The sequence below is a fragment of the Globicephala melas genome, chromosome 3 (genome assembly GCF_963455315.2).
Source record: "Globicephala melas chromosome 3, mGloMel1.2, whole genome shotgun sequence".
Lineage (NCBI taxonomy): Eukaryota > Metazoa > Chordata > Mammalia > Artiodactyla > Delphinidae > Globicephala > Globicephala melas.
In genome coordinates this window covers 145,739,872-145,763,283 of record NC_083316.1, presented here as the reverse complement: position 1 = coordinate 145,763,283, position 23,412 = coordinate 145,739,872, and the positions used below count along the sequence as shown (strand labels likewise).

General features: G+C 34.5%; 1 protein-coding gene across 3 annotated transcripts in view; it reads right to left on the bottom strand.

The window, feature by feature from the left end:
- RANBP17 (RAN binding protein 17) overlaps positions 1 to 23,412 on the bottom strand; it is a 313,424-nt gene that overhangs the window by 237,535 nt on the left and 52,477 nt on the right. For all 3 annotated transcript variants that reach the window (XR_009563505.1, XM_030829950.2, XM_030829951.2), the window contains exon 13: positions 8,211 to 8,316. Coding sequence is in view for 2 of the 3 variants with exons in the window: in XM_030829950.2 (XP_030685810.1) it covers positions 8,211 to 8,316 (106 nt within the window). In the remaining variant the exon portion in view is untranslated. The remainder of the gene's footprint in view (positions 1 to 8,210; positions 8,317 to 23,412) is intronic.

The following is a 23,412-nucleotide window of genomic DNA, read 5'->3' as shown; positions in this document are numbered from 1 at the left end:
ACATTATTTTCATACTTTCCCCCACTGAGGGACACTAAGGTTGTTTACAATTTTTTGCTATTACAAAAATGCTGCAATTAACAATCTTGTACCCATCACTGCACACATGTTCAGTTATAATATACACAGTAAAAGTCAAATTACTAGCTTAGAGAAAATGAATTTACAATTTTGATAGCTATTACAAAATTGCCTTCCAATGAAACTGAAACAATTTATACTCCCATCATCAGTAAATGAGAGTGTCTATATACATATAAATAATTCAGGGTGATATTAAACTCTACAATTTACTGGAATCTGAAAAATGGTATCTCAGTGAAGTTTTAATTTGTATTTCTCTCATGAATGTAAAGTCAAAATTTTCCATATTTTTAAGTAATACATATGTCCTTTTGTGTGCCCTTTTTGCTCATATCCTTTTTTGATTTTTCTGTTGGGTTATTTTTTTATTGCTAATTTCTACAAATTCTTTATATATTAGAAAACTGAGCCCTTTGCCTGTGATTGAGATGTAAATATTTTTCCCCACTTTTTCATTTGTCTTTTGACTTTATGGTGTTTGTTTTGTTTTGTTTTGTTTTTTGCAGTACACGGGCCTCTCATTGTTGTAGCCTCTCCCGTTGCGGAGCACAGGCTCTGAACGCACAGGCTCAGCGGCCATGGCTCACGGGCCCAGCTGCTCCGCGGCATGTGGGATCTTCCCGGACCGGGGCACGAACCCGTGTCCCCTGCATCGGCAGGCGGACTCTCAACCACTGTGCCACCAGGGAAGCCCTATGGTGTTTTTTTAATACCATGCATGTTTTTCTTCTTTTTCTTATGCAGAAAACCTTACCAATTTTTCTCTTATGGATTTTATATAATAACAAGGTCTTACCCAAATCTGAGGTGTTTTTGTTCCATCTTTTTACATTCAACTGTATGATACACTGAAATTAACCTTGAACCTATCTGGTGAGATATGGATCAACGTTTTTTCGCAGATAGCTACCCAGCTGCTTCAACGCCATTTCTTTCTTGTATAGTCTGTCTTTTGCCCACTAATTTGAATTACCCCCTTATCACATACATTAGGTCTATTTATGCATTCATATTACTTCCTGGACCGTTTATTTTATTCCATTGAACTGTCTCACTAAACATATCTTGCCCAATTATTTTTTTCATATTATTAAATAACTTTCCAAAACGTTGTATAAAATTAAAGCTACACCAAATTTTAATAATCTCATTTTGAATACAAACTTACATTTCAGTGAAATATAATTATTCTCCTATTCCCTACCAGCAAAGAGTTCTAGGAACAAAATGTGTAGGTTACAGCAAATGAACTTCTTTAAAAAACTTGGTATTTATTGCCAAAGTGTTATGAAATAATATTTTGGTAACCATTTTTATAGTTATTAATTCCTAAATTAAGCTACTTATTTAAAAGTACCTTCACTTACTAAATAGCTTTAATGCTATTAAAATTCATAAAGGAAAGCTTATAAAGATCAAATTTAAGAATGAGTCAACCAGGTTTGTTTGTTTTTCCTAAAAAGATGTGTTTATTCTCTGATTTTGAAAGGAGGGACATAGCTCACTTTTAAAGTCTGTGTATTTGTGAATGCACAGACTCCTGAAGTAATTTTTAGTTAAATAAATAGATATGCACACCAAACTTCATCTCTGGATCCAGGTGCTTTCTTAAGTGACTTAAAGCATATACTGCTGTTAAATTCTTTATGAGTAGGACCTCCTTTTTCTCACTCTGGTTCTTTGTTGATTCTATGCAATGGCTTGTTTACTTTTATTTCCTTTTAATAACATACATTCCAAAACTCTGAGGAAGACATGAAACCAATAGCCAAGTTTGTTGGGGTGCCTTTACAACTCATATCAAGCTGGTGATTCACATCTGCTTAAGAGGCAATGCAAATCACCAGCTTGATATGAATTGCAAAGGCACCCCAACAATCCCCAACAGGAGAGTAGGAAAGAGTTCCCAGAAGGGTACATGATCCATCTGTCAAATAAGCTTTGATAGTCGTACAAGAAGTTCAGTTGCAAGTGATTGAAATCCAAAAACAATGGCTTAAACGATATAGATGTTTATTTTTCTCTCAAGCAAAAAAAAATTCAAGGCAATGCTCTAGGACTAGTTGGTGCTCCACGGTGTATCAGGGACTCAGGTTCCTTCCATCTTGTTGTTACACTTGCCTCCACTCACCCAATCACTTTATGGTCTAAGATGGCTTCTTCAGCTCCACTCATGTGCATATATGTTACACGTACCACATTCACTTACATTCAATTGCCCAGAACATAATCACTTAACCATACCTAGCTGCAAGAGATTCTAGTAAATCTAGTCTTATTCAGGTGGCCAATGCCCAGCAAAACATTTCAGGTATTCTATTACTGCAGAAGAAGGAAAGAAGAGATACAAGACAACTAGTAGTCTCTGCCACAGTGTCCTTCAAAGATCTGTGGCCACCTCTAATAAGTGCATAAGACCAAAGCTTGTATTGTATGTACAATATTCACTTGTCTTTCAATTTATTGTCCTACATTTATTTTTACCTTTATCTTAAATTATCTTTGGAGCATGGAGGGAAAAAAAAGATAAATATTAAATAATTTTGATCCAAGTATATGTACACCATTTCAAGTATAAAGAAATGAATGTTTGGATAATCAATTCTTTTATATTCCCCTTAATATCCAATTCCGTAAGTATTTATTCAGTCAACAAATATTTGAAGGCCTACAATATGGCAGGTATGTATTAGGAGTTCAGAATACAATACTGAGCAAAACATATATATTCCCAGTCCTCCAGAAATCTATAGCCTATGCAGGGAAAGACAGTAAAACAAGCAATTAGAATAAGGAATGACAAGTGCTAAAATAAACACTACAAAGAAATTAGCGAGAGCTCCTAACATTCTAGGATGGAACAGAGCAGAGAGTGTCAAGAGAAAGGGGAACGCATGTACAGCTTTCTAGACAGGAGGGGCGGGGGGGGGCAGGGGGGGAAGCATGGCTCATTTAAAAGCTGAAAAAAACTTCTATACAGCTATAAGACAGTCAGTGGTACGAGATGCAGCTACTGAGACAGGCAGGACCCAGACTATGAAGAGCCTAATAAATCACATTGATTTTAATCCCAGTAGCAATGAAAGTCATTGCAGACTTTAAGCAAAGCACAGACATAATCAAATCTTTATTTTAGAAAGCCAGAGAGGAAACAAGGTGCCCACATAAAACTGTAGCATGAATCCGGGCAAATGATGACAGGAGTTAAAACAGCAAGGGTAACAAATAACTGGACTAATCGGGATAAGCAGAAGGTAGAAGTGACAGAATTTGATGACTATAAGGATGCTGGTGAGAGAAAAAAGAAAAAGTTAAGGAGAAGTCCCAGGATTCAAGCCTAGGCAATTGAGTGGACAGTGATGAGACACACAAAGAGAGTCAGGGTCGGGAGTGGATGGAAGAGATGAGTTTAAGTTTAGTCACTGAATTAGAGGTACATGTGGGACAACACATGCAAGGAAAACAGTTCAGTAAGTGTTTGGAAGTAGGAAGATAAGAATTACTAAAATAACACAAATCACTGAGCCATGCTGAGGGCTCAGTTAAGGTTAAAAAAAAAAAAGATATCTTAGTTGGCAATGGTACCTATCTAAAGAAGTGTGCAATTTCTTTTATCACTCGACAAATTAAGAGAAAACTCTGAATTCCTTCAGAATTTAGGTTTTGCCAGGCAGATGAGATAAAGATACAGCAGTGAACAAAGCAGATAAAGCTTATTCCTTCCCTATTCTAGTGGAATAAACATCAAGAGGTAATAAGTGCTGTGAAGAAAAATAAAGCAGGATAAGGATGTTATTTTGGATAGGGAGGTCAAAAGAGGTAGAGACATCTGGGTACAGACCTGATTGAAGTGACGGAGTACTACATAAACATCTGGGAGAAAGCATTCCTAGCAGAAGAGAAGCGCAAAGGCCCTAAACTGAAAGCATACTGGTAATACTCAATAGCAAGGAGGTCAGTGTATGTAGCTGAGTTGAATGAAAAGGGATAGGAAATAAGGTCAGAGAAGTAGCACAGTACACTTTGGGCTATGGCAAGAATTTGGAATTTGTTTCACGTGTGACAGGAAGCCACTGGAAGTGTCTTGTGTAGAGAAGAGGAAGCAACACTACCGGATGGGAAAGAAGTTGAAGTCATCTATATCACAGCAGGGTTTGGGGCAGAGAGCAAAACACTGAGCTAGCTGCAAAAGTCTTCAATGAATAATGAGGAATGACTGGGAGATGAACAGGTGAGAGCAACATGAAGAAACAGAAACAGAGGGTGGCCTAACTGAGAGGAATGAACCGAAAAGAAGCAGCCACCAGCAAATCAGAGAGAATACAGGACAAGACAAAATCCCTGGGGAATCTCTCAAGAGGTTTACATTCTGGTCATGATGAATGACACTGAAATGATTATAAAGTTATCTTTATTTAATCAGAATTGTGTGGCCTGAGCACAAATATACTTATTTGCTAAGTTAAAGCAGCATATTTAAAAATGTTAAAGTAACATGTTTTAAATATCATTGTCACAATATTGAAAGTTTTTATGAATAGCAACCTTTTTCTGATAAAATAACACATAGATTTTTGGCAGGAGCTCCTCAACGTCTAATTTGGTAGTGTCCTCCCAGGAGTTAAAAAGGTTATCATATAACAACACCAAAAGGCAACAGTATGACAGTTCTAGTTACCTGGAATTTCTCCATGTGAAATTGATATTTTAAAATTTTACATATAACATCATTCTTATTTAATTTAAAATCTCAGTATGTTAAAACACATATATTTATGTTTTTTCTAGGCAAATTATGTAAGTCCTGGTACATACCCCACCTCGAATCTGCTCGGCCCTGTTTAACCCCCCACCAACCCCACCACCACCTCTCCTCCTGTCCCCTGGGCTCAACCACTTGCCTTGTAGCCCCAGTAAAGACTCGTACAGCTACTGCAGTTATAAATCCTCACTCAGGGGGAGGAAAGGCCTACCATAGCTCCAGCCAGCCCCTACCTCCAACCAACAGGACCAATAGTAGCTCTGGCTTCCCCAGCAGCTCCTCAAAGAGGCCAGGGAACACAACTAAGAAGTATGGAAAAGTTATACACTCCGGGAGTAGATTTCAACCACTAAAAATGGGATGCAGAAATAAGTGAACATATAAACCACTTGCCCTCAGTCCCCGTCCCCCCCCCGCCCCCCACCAAGATGGACTGCTTTGAAGCACAGCTGTTCCATGTGGTCTCTGGGGAAACCTGTAAAAGTGAGCAACCAGGTGTGTAATGCACCACCTTCTATAGTTGATTCTCATTATTTATGGTAGTTATGTGCTGTAAAATGGCCGTAAAAACTGAATTAGCAAATACTGAACCACTGCTCCTAGAGGTAATACAGGAATAGGTTCCCGAGGAACTCTGGTCACAATATTTTCATCAACTAATCAACACATAAACTGTTTTATCTTTTACTCACTTTTCCTTCATTCTTTCTTCCCTGAAAATGTATCCTTTTCCCCACCCCACAAAAAAATCTTAGCCCATAAACTTCAACTAAGACTTTGTTTCCTAGGGAAGACAGGCTAAACACAAAACAAATCTTACTTAGAGCTAAATATGTTTGCCGCTTAAAGAAAAAATTAAAATTTTCTACTTGGCAGATACTTTTATTTCCTGTTATATATATTTTTCAGGAAAATAGTGCCAGTGGGAAATTCTCTACTTGATGATGAAAACATTAAAAAAAAATCGAACTATAACAAAAACTTTACTAAATATGTAATATTAAAAGATGTTACAGAAGTAAATTGTTCACTTGGTTTAAAATTAATCAAAGCAGGGCTTCCCTGGTGGCGCAGTGGTTGAGAGTCCGCCTGCCGATGCAGGGGACACGGGTTTGTGCCCCGGTCCGGGAGGATCCCACATGCCGCGGAGTGGCTGCGCCCGTAAGCCATGGCCACTGGGCCTGCGCGTCCGGAGCCTGTGCTCCGCAACGGGAGAGGCCACAACAGTGAGAGGCCCGCGTGCCGCAAAAAAAAAAAAAAAAAAATTAATCAAAGCATTTTGAGAATGCCCCAGTCATAGTTTAAAGTGGTTTGATATTGGAAATAATAAATCTTAAGAAAAACTAAAAATATTTATGTTCCATTCAGATTCAAATTTCATTGAAATGAGGTAGTTTAAAGGTTAAAAAGGGTATGAAATGAGAGAGAAATCTCTATTCAAAATGGCAACAGGGCTTCCCTGGTGGCGCAGTGGTTGAGAGTCCGCCTGCCGAGGCAGGGGACACGGGTTCGTGCCCCGGTCTGGGAAGATCCCACATGCCGCGAAGCGGCTGGGTCCGTGAGCCATGGCCGCTGAGCCTGTGCATCCAGAGCCTGTGCTCTGCAACGGGAGAGGCCACAACAGTGAGAGGCCCGTGTACCGTAAAAAAAAAAAAAAAAAAAAAAAAGGCATCAAATTTATTAAACAGGAATATATTTAAGAATAATAATGAGGGAGAATATCATACTAAAGACTTCAGGAGGGTGATAGTGGTGTACTAATAGACTTCCAAGATCAGTGGAGAAGAATGAAAGGCCTAGAAAAAGACATGAGAATTTTGTGTAAGATACATGCAGCATTTCAAATCAGTAGAGGGTGGGGTTTGACATTAACTGGTTAACACTTGGAAATTTTCGAAAAAGTACATAACAAAATAAATGTTGGATATATTAAAAATTAAATATAAGCTGAAACCATAAAAGATCCAGGAGAAAATATAGCAGAATATTTTTATTATCCAGGTGTGGAACAACCTTCCTAAACATGAGCATTGAAAGAAGTATGAAAGAAAAAATTCATAGATCTTAATATATAAATGTTTAAAGCCAGAAAAAAAGCAATTTCTAAAACAAATTAAAACATATGGAGAAAATGAATAGCAAAATGAATAGCAAAATATTACAATCTTTGATATATACTGATATATACTGAGTTCTTACGGATAGATTAGGAAAGATAATCATAAAAGAAAACCAGATGAATGATACAATCTACATATAATAAAAAATCACAAAGAGAAAATAGAAATGGCAAGAAAAGGAATGGAAAAGAATGTTTGACACCACTTGTAAACAAAGAAATACAAATAAAAATGAGACATCAGTTACCTATGAACTGGCAAAGATAAGAATCCTACCACCTAGTGTTCAACTGCAAAAAAAAAAAACCCAATAGCCTCTCATGGCCTTTGGGCTCAGAGGATAAACTGGTACTTTTCCAGAAGGCCATTTGGTAATGTGTATTGAAAGTCTTTAAAGTGCGATATACTATTCAACCAGCTATTTAGCTTTTAGGACCTAACTCTAATAAAATTATTTTGATCTACATAAAGATATAGCTAAAAGAATATTCACGTTTATAATAAGGAAAAATTGAGAAACAACCTAAAATTCCCAAAGCAAGGACCTATTTAAATTATGGTATAGCTTAGAATATGTCATGTCTAGATAAAATGTTTATAAATAATTATTATGTTTGAGTTTTTAAAAAAGAATTATTTTGGGTGTTTTTTTGGGTAATATAGTGCTTACTACTGGCCAGGCATTGATTGTCCTAAGCACTTTAAAATTATTTTTAAATTATTAACTTATTTAATCCTTATAACAGCCCAAAATGAATTAGATATAGTACTAGTATCCCCATTTTAGTTTACAAAACAATATTATAGTATAATTTTTGTTGAAAAAAAGTTGAGAAATACACATGTAATGTACATATACTCTCAAACATTAATTACTCAAAGATCTTTATCAAATGACAGTAGTTATTTCCAAATTAATATATAACTTCCTTTTCATTTAAATCTTTAGTGTTCAACAAAAACATGTATTACTTTGTTATAAAGAAAGATGTTATTAAAAGTGAATTAAAATATATGGAAAACCAGCGTACTCATATTATTCATATGAATATATTTGACTATACTACTTATTAGAGATATGACTTCTACAAATCACTTAAGCCTTGGTTTTCTCATCAGTAAAAAGGAAAATAATACCTTCTCCAAAAGGCCAAGTACAAAATGCTTTAGCTCATACTAGCAGCTCAGTAACTAAATTTCTAAGTACTTAGTAAATTTCTGTAAATTACATGGCTACTACTTACCGACAGGATAATTCTCCATCCATAGCATCATGTTCATCTGTACTGGTATATGTTAATCTTCCTCCAACAACTGTCCCAACCAAGTATACCAGCCAGGCAAGACGTCCTAATATATAACAAGGAAAAAATCGTTTAGAAAGTATTGACAGAAATAAAGCTTATTTTTCCCGATATTCTAAAATTAGCAAAAGTTCTTCCAAACAAGTGATAAACTACTGTGAACTCAGTTCTTGACAGAGTGAAGAGTTGGATTTTAAGTTCACCAAGGTAGTATAATAGTGAAAATGACACGTTTTAGAGCCAGATACAACTATGAATCCCAGCTCTACCAATCTGCTATGTGATCTTGCATAAGTATGTCTTCTTTGGAGAAATGTCTATTTAAATCCTTGGCTCAGTTTAAAATTGGGCAATCTATCTTTTTTATTATTGAGTTGTAAAAGTTCTTTATATATTCTAGATACAAGTCTCTTGTCAGACATATGATTAGCAAATATTTTCTAGATACAAGTCTCTTGTCAGACATATGATTAGCAAATATTTTCTCCCATTCTGTGGGTTGTTTTCATTTTCTTCATGGTGTCCTCTGACGCACAGAAATGTTAAATTCTCATGTGGTACATAATGCTAATTTTTCCTTTGTTATTTCAGCTTTTGCTGTCAAATCTAAGAAACCATTGCCCAACCCAAAGTCATGAAGATTTAGTCCTATGTTTTCTTCTAAGAGTTTCATAGCTTTAACTCTTACATTTAGGTCTATGATTCATTTTAATTTTTTGTGTATGGCAGGATATAGGGTTCCAACTTCATTCTTTTGCATGCAGACATCCAGCTGTCCCAGCACCATTTGTTGAAAAGACAATCCTTCTGTCATTGAACTGTCTTCCTACCACAGTCAAAAATCAACTGATTACAAATTGGAGGGTTTATACCTGAACTCTCAACTACATCTCATTGATCTAGTGTCTACCTTTACATCAATACCACACTGTCTTGATTACTATTGCTCTGTCGTATATTTTGAAATCAGGAAGTGTGAGTCTTTCCACTTTGTTTTTTTTTTTCAATATTACTTTGGATATCCCGGGTCTTCTGGATTTTCACATTAATTTAAGGATCAGCTTGCCAATTCCTGAAAAGAAGCCAGTTGGGATTTTGACAGAGATTACACTGAATCCATTAAGTCAATTTGAGGAATACTGCCTTCTTAACAATATTAAGTCTTCTGAACCATGACCATGATGTCTTCCAATTTATTTAGATATTTGATTTAATAATGTTTTACAGTGTCAGTGTACAAGACTTAACACTTCTTTTGTAAAGTTTTTACCTAAGTAGTTTATTCTTTTAAATGCTATTGTAAGTGGACTTGTTATCTTCATTTTTGATTGTTCATTGAAAATATATAAACCCACTGTTGATTTCTGTCTATTGATCTTGTATCCTGCAACTTTGTTACTCTTTTGTTAGTTCTAATAGTTTTTTGGGATCTGCCGTTTTTTTCACTTTCTTACACCCTTCATGTCTTCTCTACCATGCTTACCTACCTCCAGTTCTACTGTCTATCATTATAATCTCTGTCTTGCATACAATGTCAACTTCTCTCCTCCTCTGACATATGCATCTTACAAAACCGTAATTGTTTAAATCCAATTCTCCACCTACCCTTTGCCTATCCTCACACAGCTTAATGTACCTGCAAAAAGATACAACCATGTTGACTAGTCTCACTTTGAATGCACCTTCTCAGTCAGGTCTTACACAGCTATCCTATCAATTTTCAATACCTAAACTACGGTAGTGTGTCTTCAAGATACCCATCAATTCCTTCCCTCCATGTATGCAATTGCCATCAGGAAGTGAAGTCTATTTTTCCAATCCTTCGTAAGTCTGGGCTGGACTGTGACTGCTTTGACTAAAAGAATATGGTAGAAGTGACACTTATTCCAGCACTGGGCTTAGCCTTTAAGAGAACTGGCAGCTTCCTCCAGTCTCTCAGGGAATGTTCACTTAGGGGAAGCCATTCACCATGTAAGAAGACCACATACCCTGAGACCTAAAGGCTAGCCATATAGAGAGACTACATGGAGAGAGAAATGCCCAACTATAGCCCATTCATCAAATATTCCAGCAAAGAGAACAGACTTGTGAGTAAAGAATCATTCAGGTGATGTCAGCTGCAGCTGTCACCTGATTACAGCGCCTGAAAGACACCAAAGGAGAACCATCCAGTTGAAACTTATCAATCCCAGAGAACAATGAGAGATAAGAATAAAATTGTTATTTGATAAACCACTAAGTTTTGGGCAAAAGATAACCAGAATACAATCTGCCAACATTTCATATCCACCTTTCCTGATTCATTATTTTTTTAAATTTTACTTATCACTTTCTAACATAATATATATTTTATTATTTATCTTGCTTTGTTACTTGTCTATTCCAATAGAATGTACACTGCATGACAGCTGTTATTTTTTCTGTTTGGTTGTCTATTGCATATCCAGAGCCTGAAACAGTGCCTGGCATACATAAGTCATCAAACAGACATGGGTTATTGAATTCAGAAATCATTACATAGAAAATACAGCATGAACCAGGCAAGAAGAAGTTAACAGCTTATTATCAATTTAGTAAACATTAAAATGTGGAGTCGTTATTAAAAATGAATGTTAATGGTACTTACATTTCTATTGCTTAAATAAAAGCAGCTTCTTAAAGCACATTCAACGCAAGGTATGATCTAGTCTAGCCTGCTATTTGCAAATTCATCTACTTAGTAAAATTTATTTGTAATCCCCCAAATCAATACTTGTGATCATTCATGGACAGATGCAGAACAGCAAATAATTTAAGTTGCCCATTGTTCACATTCCAAGATCAGGTAAAACAAAGCAACAATCTGCTTTCTTGTTTCATCTCTCATACTATAAACAGCTAAGTATCCCTTTTTGGTATCCTTTTGGTATCACATTGTTTTTTCACTTTTGTGCTCCTTGTTTATAATTTTACTGTTTAAAATAGTCAACAAGAGTAGTGCTAATGTGTTGCCTAGTGTTCCTAAGTGAGAAAAAAAAGCTATTATGTACCTTGTAGAGAAAATAACACGTGTTAAGCTTCGTCCAGGCATGGGTTGTAGTGCTGTTGGCTGTGAGTTCAATGTTAACGAATCAATGATATATATTAATGTAAAGTATCTTTAAGCAAGAATACATAACACAAGGTTGTATGTTGATCAGTGGATGAAAATGTGACCAGAAGCCTGCAGGAACCCAACCTGTATTTCCCCTAAGAGCAATGGTTTAATATTTGCTAATTCAGTGTTCACAGAAACTTTATAGAACATTAAATACCAAATAAGGAGAATCGACTGTATTTCTCAGAATCTTACAAAGGTTATCATCAATAGATTGTGCTCCAATGTGTGTGGGGCATACACATTTTATATAATTGATACGAATCTAAAACATTGTGACCATAATCTTTGGTGAATGTAGTATAATAACTTACCTGCCTATGAGAGTCATTATTTTAAAAATATCTTACTGCAAATTATTTCTCAAAATGAAAAATATTATTTAAATCTAAATAATAACCTTCTTTATGTATTTTATCTATTTAGATCCTTAGATACTAATTTTGCTTAAAGTAAGCTTCACTATTACTAAAAATAGCAAACATTTAAATAGTACTTAACATGCACTAAGTACTATTTTAAACATTATATGTACTATCTGTACCTATATTTATTTAGTGTCACAAATCCCTATTAAGAAGTACATGATTCAAATATAGGCAATGGATTTCCAAGAGTCCATTCTCATACCATTATGAGATATGTACCACTTCCTCTCAAGACTGATTAAAGGAAGTACTTGAACAACACAGTGGTCAATCAGCTAGACAGACCTTGATGATCCAACAACCTCTTAAGTGTTTATTTAATACATTTTAATTCCTAATCCTGACTGTTCTCCACCTGTCTCCCACATTTTTACTACAGATGAGACTGCATCTCCCTTTGGCATCATTTCTAGGGCATTCACACTTCTTTTGATTCCCAAACCAGCCACCCTAAAACCAAGTATATGTGACACATGAAACTAACATTTGTTGAATAGCTGAATTTAAAATAAGCAAACTTACTTTTGGAGTTTATAACTAATGTAAATGTAGAAACATCTGCCTACTAGCTCTTCATAAAACAAGCCATCTTGAAAACAGACACTGATTATACATGTAACTTTTATATTTCTCTGTTGGAAGATCAATATTTAAAAATGGAGGCAATACAATTTAGCCACCCAGAGCACAACTTGGATTCAAATTCTGCCTCTACTATTTATTATGCTTGTTACTCAATCTTTTGGCTTTAATTTCCTCATTTATAAATATGAAATGCTAATAATAATTGGCTCATAGGCTTCTGACAGCACTGAATGGTATTCTGCATGTAAAGTACTCCTAATAATTCCTGCTACAAGGGCTGACTAAATGTTGGCTATTATTATTAAATAGCTATACTGTTTTTAGTTCTTCTATATCATAGCTACAAAAGCCATAAAACATATCAATATGGAATATTTATATGTCCATTCTAAGTTTTACTTTCAAGCTGCTCAAGAAAATGAAGTCACACAATATTTAAGAAATTTTAAGTTCTTCCCTCTCTACCAAAGAGGCTTTTCACAATTAAAGCTACTTACAGTTAGCTGTGTCTACAAACAAAAACCCTGAACTGAAAAAAACCCTCAAGAATTTTCAGAATTTTCAGAAAATTCATTTGCTGAATATCTACTATGTGCCATGTTCTGTCCACTGGGATATAACTAAATATGTATAAGGCAGGGTGAGAAGGGAGAAAGAGACCCTATGCCCAACAGGTTGAACCTGGTGAGAGAGAGAAAATTGAAAAGATGATTTTTCAATGCAGTGTGATGAGTATCACTGTCTAATAATAAATACTAAATATAGGACAAGAATTTCTCAAATTTTAATTTTTTATTCTTTAATTCATTTTATTTTGTGACCTTGAAATTAAGGCTTTGATATCAAAGAATGCTATGCAAAGATAGCATGTGATCAATTGTGAGCATTTTTTCTAAAATTATGGTAAATTTTGAATGGAAGTTTATTCAGAGAGAAGTAGGATGTATATTTACTCTTTCCCTGTTTTAGAAAGCAGTGATTTCTATTGTACGAGACAAAAAAGCAGGAATTTTTAACCCTAAAAATTAACAACTACTAACTGAATAAATTAGGATTAGTGTTAGAAATGAACAATGCAATGAAATATAAAGGCATTTTAATTAATCTATCAAATACAATTTTCCTATTTCACTGAATGAGTGATATTTCTCATACACATTAAACCTTACCCTAAAACTCTAGAATATTAGAGTTACAGCATTTAGAATAATAGATGTTAAAAAGTTACATTGGTTACAGAATTATATCCACAAAGTTTAAAGAACCATGTAAAGCCATAAATCTAAATTGCATTTAGAAATTTAAATATCCTATACATGAGTTTCATATCTATAATTTTATTTAAAAAATCTCATCTTAGATTACATTTCCATTATAGTTTTTCATTTTTCGATTTATTCTGAAATGTTCAGGGCACTTGTTCAGCAGCTGTTCAAGGACAGAACATTTTTTCCTTTAACAAAATAATTATTGCTGTAATAATCTGTAATTATGGTTTATAACTGCAATAATCCCAAAGAAATCAGTCATTACCCTAGATCACAAGTAATCGTTAACTACTGTTAACGATCTATTTCTTAGGGATTATTCTTTTCGTAAACCATGACCATATCACCACGAATATGGAAGAGCAAGACAATATAATACAAGTGAGATCATAATATAATAATAAACTTATTTTGTAACATTAAAAGCCATTAAGCATTAAATTAAAGCACACATAATGAGAGCATATAATTTTCTTTGTTCAACACTAACTGAAGTCTTTACACAAAAGAAATTGAATACTACCATATACAGCAGTACAAACTAGAACCACACTAGGCACTTTTCATAATATAAAACAATTATTTTTGAATAGACCACAGATATTTTTATAGGGCAGACAGACTCCTTCTCACTAACCTTTTGACTAGAAGAAAGGAAAAAAATATCTATTAAACATTTCCATGTATCAGGCATTATATTAGAAACTTTGAAATGATGTTTTATTAAAACTACAACTACAAAAACTCCCTGAATTTGTATTAGTCAAGAATCAGGTCTGGGGCTTCCCTGGTGGCGCAGTGGTTAAGAATCCGCCTGCAAATGCAGGGTACGTGGGTTCGAGCCCTGGTCCAGGAAGATCTCACATGCCGCAGAGCAACTGAGCCTGTGCGCCACAATTGCTGAACCTGCGCTCTAGAGCCCGTGAGCCACAGCTGCTGGGCCTACGCGCCACGATTACTGAAGCCCGCACGCCTAGAGCCCATGCTCCACAACAAGAGAGGCCACTCCAATGAGAAGCCCGCGCACCGCAACAAAGAGTAGCCCCCGCTTGCCACAACTAGAGAAAGCCTGCACGCAGCAATGAAGACCCAACGCAGTCCAAAAAAACCAAAAAAAACAAAAAAGAATCGGGTCTGACATTTTATTCAATAGATAGGCCTATTTAATACCAATAAATGATTATATTTCAATTAATTCCATTCATGTATCTTAGAACAGCTATACTTTCTTCCAATACCCTTTTGTAGGAAAACAAGTCTTTGATTTTACAACTGAATCTTTTTACACTGTAACTAATATTTGATACATATGAACGAATATATGTAATGTATGTAAAGTACAGTCTTCCCTCAGTATCCACAGGGGATTATTTCCAGGATCTCTATGGATACAAAAATCTGCAGATGCTCAAGTCCCTTATATAAAATGGCACGGTATTTGCATATAACCTATTCGTAACCTCCATATGCTTTAAATCATCTCTAGATTACTTATAAACCTAATACAATGTAAAGTCTAGGTAAAGAGTTGTAAATACAATGTAAATGCTAAGTAAACAGTTGCTGGCACATGGCAAATTCAAGTTTGGCTTTTTGGAACTTTCTGGAATTTTATTTTGGGGGGAATATTTTTTGTGGTTGGTTGAATTAGCAAGTGCAGAAACCTTAGATACAGGGGGATGACTGTATGATAAAACAAACTCCTGTGAACCCCCTATCCAATTTAACAACCAAGGCATTACCAATACTGTCACACCTATCTCCATACCCCGAACCTAGCATCCCCCCTTACCTTGCACCCTAGAAGTAACCATGACTGTATTTGATGCTTACTATTTTCTTGACATCTTTTTGTTTTATCACTTACAGATACATTCTTATACAATATATTTTTAGTCTCACTTGTTTTGGGGCTTTACTAAGCATTTCATACTATATATAGCTTTCTGAAAATTTTTTTTCCCCCACTAATTATTTCTGAAATTCATCTTTAAGTATATCTGTAGTTCATTTTTTAATGTTATATAATACTCCATTGTATAACTATATTATGATCTGTTTATCCATTTTCATGTTGATGGACATTTGAGCTTTTTCCATTTTTTTGCCTTTAATAACATTAAGGCTATGAACATTCTCATGCCATGTCCTCTTGTTTAGAAGAGCTTTTCTAAAGGACATATCTAAGAGTGGAAATGCCAGGTCAGAAGGTATTCAAATGTTCCACGTTTCAAGATAACACCAAAGTGATTTCCAGTCTACTTCCAAGTGACTATACTTTATATTCCTACCAGAAGGATGTAAAAATTCCCTTTGATCTACATTCTCCTGTAAGATTTACTTTTGCCAATCTACTGGAAGTAAAATGGTATCTCATGCGCCTTGATTTCCCTTTCTCTTATGAGTAGTGACATGCTTATTTGTATCTATTGATCATTTCCCTAAAGAATTGCTTGTTTTATTGATTTCTAGGATTTATTTCCAGGTTCTTCTAGATCCTTGCTTGGGTTAGTGTGTGTCTATGTGTTGAAAATATCTTCTTCGACTTCTGGTATTTTTTAAAAAAATCTTGTGTTGATTTTAAGTTATTTTTCTAGAAATTTACTAATTTCGAGTTTTCTAATTTGTTGACTTCAAAAAATACTATGTATAATTTTATCTTTTAAACCTCTGCTGTATCTGTAATTGTATTTCCCCTCTTGATCCTAATGTTATTTGTGAATTCTCTTTTCTTCTTATCTCATGAGAGGTTTGTCAATTTTATTAGTACTTTTAAAGAATTAACTCTTGATTTTTTTGATATTACTGAATCTTTGTTGTTTAGTTCCTTAATTTCTGCTCTTTGTTCCCTTCTTTCTCCTTTCTTTGGGTTTGATCTGCTCCTCTCATTCTAACCTCTCAACTTGGATGCTTAAGTCACATTTCAGCCTTTCTTGTTTTTGTGAAATAAATTTCCTACTGAATTCCAAACATGTTGTATTTCCACTTTTCTTTGTTTTTTAATTTCCTTAAGACTTCTTCTTTTACTCCATAATTACTCAGAAGTATGTTTATAAAATTACCAACTTTATGGAATTTGTAATTTTTACAGGTTGGTTTTAATTTAATCGCAAATTGGTAAGAAAATCTGGACTCTATGATACTGTCATTGAAATTTGTTGAGACTTGCTTTATGTACTAATACTTGTTTAATTTTTTAAAACTGAGATATAATTGAAATATATTAGTTTCAGGTATACAACAAAATGATTTGATATTTGTATGTATTGGGAAATGATCACCACAATAAGTCTAGTTAACATCCATCACCACACAGTCACAAATTTTATTTTCTTGTGGTGAGAACTTTCAAAATCTACTCTCAGCAACTTTCAAATATGCAATACAGTATTATTAACTATAGTTTCCATGCTGTATATTACATCTTCATGATTTATTTATTTTATAACTGGAAGTTTATACCTTTTGACCATCTTTACCCATTTCACCCACTCCCCAACACTACCACAGCAACCACCAATCTGTTCTCTGTATCTACGAGTTTGTTTTGTTTTTCAGATTCCACATACAATGAAATCATACAGTATTTGTCTTTCTCTTAGTTCACTTAAAATGCTCTCAAGGTCAATCCGTGTTGTCATAAATGGCAAGATGTTCATGATTGAATAATATTCCTTATATACTATATATATAATGTATAATAATTTTACATACATATGTTTATGTGTACACACACACACACCCCCCACATTTTCTTTATCCACTCCTCCAGCAGTGGATACTTAGGTTGCTTCAATGTCTTGACTATTGTAAACAAGGCTGCAATGAACATGGGAGTGTAGATATCCTTTTGAGTTAGTATTTTCATTTTCTTCAAATACTTAGAAGTGGAATTGCTAGATCATATGGTAGTTCTGTTTTTAACTGAGGACCCTCCATATTGTTTTCAATATTGGCTATACCAATTTACATTCCCACCAGCAGTGCACAGGGTTCCCTTTTCTCCACATTCTTGCAAACAGTTGTTATATCTTGTCTTTAAGATAACAGCTATTCTAATAGGTGTGAGGTGATATCTCATGGTCGTTTTGATTTGCATTTCCCTGAGAATCAGTGATGTTCAGCACCTTTTCACGTACCTGAAAGCCATTCATATGTCTTCTTTGGAAACATAGCTATTCAGATCCCCCGCTCATTTTTTAATTGGGCTGTTTATCTTTTTGCTATTGAGCTCTGTGAGTTCTTTACATATTTTAGATATTTGCCCTTTATCAGGTATGTGACTTACAAATATTTTCTCATATTTGGTAGGTTGCCGTTTCATTTTGCTTATGGTTTCCTTTGCTGTGCAGAAACTTTTTAGTTTGATGTAGTCCCACTTACCACTTACTTATTTTTGTTTTTGTTGCCTTTGCGTTTGGTGTCAAGTCCAAAATATCACAGCGAAGACCAATGTCTAGAAGCTTACTACCTATGTTTTCTTCTAGGTGTTTTATGGTTTCAGGTCTTATGTTCAAGTCTTTTCGATTTGAGTTATTTTTGTGTATGGTGTTATTTTTGTGTATGGTGTAAGATAGGGGTCCAGTTTCATTCTTTTGCATGTGTCTATATAGTTTTCCCAACACCATTTATTGAAGAGACTGTCCTTTCCCCATTGTATATTCTTAGCTCTATGTCATATATTAACTGACCATGTGGACATGGGTTTATTTCTGGGCTCTCTATACTGTTCCACTGATTTATGTATCTGTTTCTATGCCAATGCCATACTGTTTTGATCACTATAGCTTTGTAATATAGTTTAGAGTCAAGAAGCATGATGACTCTAGCTTTGTTCTTCTTGGTCAATTCCTTTAAAAACATGCCACATGTCCTATTAATATTTTCTAATTGTTGGTTCCAGCATTTTATATACATCAATTCAATAAAGTCTGTTAATTATATTGTTCAAATCCTTTTGATTTCCATATCTATCAACAATAATTTGCAGAAATGTACTGCAACTCCTCATTATAATGGTACATATGTCAATTTCTCCCACAGGATCACCATTCTTTGCTTGACGTTTTGAGACTATTTCAAGGTACTAGATATTTGAAATTGTTATACCTCCTTAGTATACAAACGATTATCTCCAGTTCTAGTAATGCTTTTTATCTTACAGTCTTGTTTGATATTAATATTTTAATATCAAATAATATCAAAATATTAATATTTTGAATATTTTATATTCCTATAAAATTCCAATATCTTAAGTCCTTGAGGAGATCTAAATCAAATAAACCATTCACTGTTTTTGTTAGTGCTCAGTCATGGTATCTTGTTTTGTTGTTTGTGTGCTGGTTATTTTTTAAGTCATGAAGAGTTAATTGACTGCTCTTAATCTGCAGGATTCTTAAGGCACTAAAGTATGGTTGCTATTCTTTAAAGAAGATTTTATTTACTTTTTTGCTGGAAGGCAAGGGGATCTACCAGTTTCAGACCACTATATCCCCTCTCAAGGGCCCAACTTAATATAAGAATCCCAAGTTCAGTACACTGACTTTGCTACTAGCCTAAGGCTTTGCCACCAATTTAATCATTGATAATTTGCCTTTAAAGGCAACACTGCCTTTTTTGCCCTTGTTTGCTACCCACCAGTTCATTCTGGTTGAAGTTCATTTTTTGAGGGGGAAGTAGTCAGAAGAGAGAGGGACAGAGAAGTGGAGGAGAGCAGACTGGAGGAGTAGGAACCTCAGAAATTTCATATACTTATTTCAAGCCAAGCAATGCAGGATCTGACTGTTTGCAGCTCAAACGCCTTTCAGAGCATGTAGTTGACCACACTGAAGTGAAAGTTACTACTAATTCTTTACTTTTAAAGAAGCAAACACTAATTGTGATATAAAACCAAAAACAAAAAATGTGATTTTTATAGGTAGTTGGTAAAACATGAAGTAAATTATAACATAATCTGAATTAATATAAGAAATGAATCAGAAAAGATATTATATAAGGCTGCCATTGTGTCATCAGGCAAAAAAAACCCAAAACACTATAAGACAGGCTTACAGGGCAACCACATATCTACAAAAAGAACTGAAGGGACAAGCGGGGACTGAAATCCAGCCTGTACTCTACTCACCATACTAGCATACTATACTTGCCTGGGTGTTTTTTCTAATTTGCACAAAGGCACCTAATATATTACTGAGTTGGTAAGAAAGTAAAATAAATCCACAAAGGCAAAAATAGATGTTTGGGCTGAAACTGAGATATAGGCATAGAAACAACTAGAGAACTTGAGCTTCTTGTTTGAAGGACAAAGGACAAAGCCTAGGGCATGCCCAGTAAGAGGACTCCAACAAGAAACTCTTAACACCCTTAGCAAGGAAGTGAACTGTCTGCCCTAGACAAAGAAAGACAAAACAGAAAACCGTCTAACTTGACTTCCATGTTAGTCACAGGAAAGAAGGAAAAATCCCTCAATTCAGACCTCACACAGCGAGTGGCCTAAATACAGACTACCAGTGTGATAAGAAAAACCTTATTCTAAGGAAGCAGTTTAAATGGTATTGAGTTGATAGTCTTCCTCCACCCCATTTAGTAGATGGACCAAACATTTCAATTAAAGGACAGAGATGGTCAGCAGTGATTTTTTTTTTAAAGGAAGAACTATACACTGTCTACAAGAGACACACTTTAAAAATAAAGACACAGACAGACTGGAAGTAAATGGATGGTGAAGGATATCCCATGTAAACAGAAAGCATAAGATGGCACTGGCTACAGTAATATCAAATGCGGTAGATTTTAAGATAAAAGGATCAATTAACAAGGAAGACAAAAAATTATAAATGTCTAAATGAAGCAAAAATTGAAAATTAAAAGTAGTATATGGGACTTCCCTGGTGGTGCAGTGGTTAAGAATCCACCTGCCAGTGCAGGGGACACGGGCTCGATGCCTGGTCCAGGAAGATCCCACAAGCCGCGGAGCAACTAAGCCTGTGTGCCACAACTACCGAGCCTGTGCTCTAGAGCCTGCGAGCCACAACTATTGAGCCCGCAAGCCACAACTACTGAAACCCGTGCGCTCTAGGGCCCACGTGCCGCAACTACTGAGCCCGCGTGCTGCAACTACTGAAGCTCGTGTGCCTAGAGCCTGTGCTCTGCAACAAAAGAAGCCACCACAACTAGAGAAAGCTCACGCACAGCAACGAAGACCCAACACAGCCAAAAATAAAAAAAAATTTTTTTAATTAAAAAAATAAAAAGTAGTATAGACTATTCCACAATCATATTTGGAGATTTAATACCTCTTTCTCTGTAAATAATAGAAATAGGCCCCAAAAATAACAGAAAAAAATCAGTAAAAACAAAGAATATCTGTACAATACTATTAATCATCTTGACTTAACTTCTATTTACATACTACTATACCCAACTATGGCTATGGTAAAATACATATTCTTTTCAAGTGTACATGGTCTGTGTGTCAGGAGAGACCATATGCTGGGTCATAAAACAAGTCTCAATAAACTTAAAGTCTGAAATCATACAAAATGATATTTGCCCAAGGTAGAATTAAATTAGAAATCAGAAACAATAAGACAACTAGGAAAGCCCCAAATATTTGGAAATAAAAGCATACTTCGAATAATCCATAAACTACCAAAGAAATAACAGATTAGAAAATAATTTTAACTAAATGATAATGAAAATAAAAGATCAAAATTCATGATATGCAGCTAAAGCAATGCTCAAAGCAGAATTTATAACTTTAAATGTTTTTATTAGAATACAAAAAAATCTAAAAATTAAAGATGTGATGCCTCCATCCAAAATTAGAAAAAAAGACCAAATAAAATCAAGTATAAGGCAGAAAATAATAAAGCCCCCCCAAAAAACTTATGAAATAAAAAATGAACAAAAAAAAAAAAGGAAAGAAAATCAGTGAAACTAAAAGTTGATTTCTTGAAAAGATTAACGAAGTTGATAAATACCTAGTTAGTCTATCAGGGGGAAAAAAGAAAAAGGGCAAAACTTATCAAATGGATGAAGGGGGGTCAAAAGGTACAAACTTCCAGTTATAAAATAAATGTCATGGGGATGTAATGTACAGCATGGTGACTACAGTTAATAATGCTGTACTGCATATTTGAAAGTTACTAAAATAGTAGATCTCAAAAGTCCTCATCACAAGAAAAATAATCTGTAACTATGTGTAGTGATGGATGTTAACTAGACTTTTTGTGGTGATCATTTCCTAATATATACAAATACCAAATTACTGTTGTACATCTGAAAATAATATATTATGTGGCAAGTATACTTCAATTTTTAAAATAGGAAGAATGAAAGAAAAGACATCACTTCAGATCCTACAGACATTAAAAGAATAATAATGAAAAATTAGAAATAACTTTATTCCAGTAAATTTAAAAATAGGACCAATTCCTTGAAACACACAAATGACTAAATTTGACCCCAGGTGAAAGAGAACATTTGAATAGTCCTATACCAATTAACAAAATTTCATTCATAACAATAAACCCTCCAGGCCCACTGGCTTCACTGATGAATCCTATCAAATGCTTAAGAAAGAAATAATACCAATACAACACAAACTCTTTCAGAAAGTAAAGAAGGAGGAAGAAACACTTCTTGACTCATTTTATGAGGCCAGTATTATCCTGTTACCAAAACCGAAGTCATCACAAAAAAGAAAACTACAGACAAATATCCTTCACGAACATCAATGTAAAATAAAATTTTTGCAAACTGAATCTAACACTATATAAAGGAACAGTATCGTAACCAAGCAGGATTTATCCTAGCAATGGAAAGCTGGTTTAACAGAAAAATCAACCAATATAATTCATTATATTAGTAAAATAATACAGAAAACAAAGGTCATTTGAGTAGGTACATAAAAAAGCATTCAAAGAAATCAATGCCCCACTCATTATAAATCGCCTGAGAAACAGAAGGGAACTTCATCAAATTTATTACCAATGGTAAAAGGCTCAATGCTTTCTATGTATAAACAGAAACAAGGCCAGAATATCCATTCTTATCGCTTTTGTTCAACATTGTACTAAAGGTCCTACCAGTGGAATAAGGAAAGAAAAAGAAATAAAAGGCATGAAGACAAGACATAAAACTGTCTTTATTTTAGGTGACATGATCATATAAAACAATCCTAAAGAATCTACAAAAAAAGCTATTAGAACTAATAAGTAAATTCAGCAAAATCACAGGACACAAAGACAAAAATCAATTCTGGTCTTATATAAAATAGCAAAGAATAATCAAAATTTACAATAGCACCAAAATATATAGGCATTTATTTTGTGAAAGATTTTTAATACCTATGAACTGAAAACAATAAAACATTGCAAAGAAAATTTTAAAACACCTACATAAGTGGAGCAATATATCATGTCCATCAACTGGATATTAAGATGGACCAAACTGATATATAGATTGAGGCAACCTCAATCAAAACTCTAATGAGGTTTTTTTTTTTTAAGAAACTGACAAGTTGATGCTAAAATTAATACAGAAAACCAAAAGACGTAGAACACAAAACTATTTTGAGAAAGAAGAACAAGACTGAAAGACTTAAATTACCTGATTTCAAGACTTATAAAGTTATAGTAACCAAGACAGTATAATATTGGCATAAGGATAGAAATTTAGATCAATGGTACAGAATAGAGTCTAGTAACAGACCCTAGCCTTTT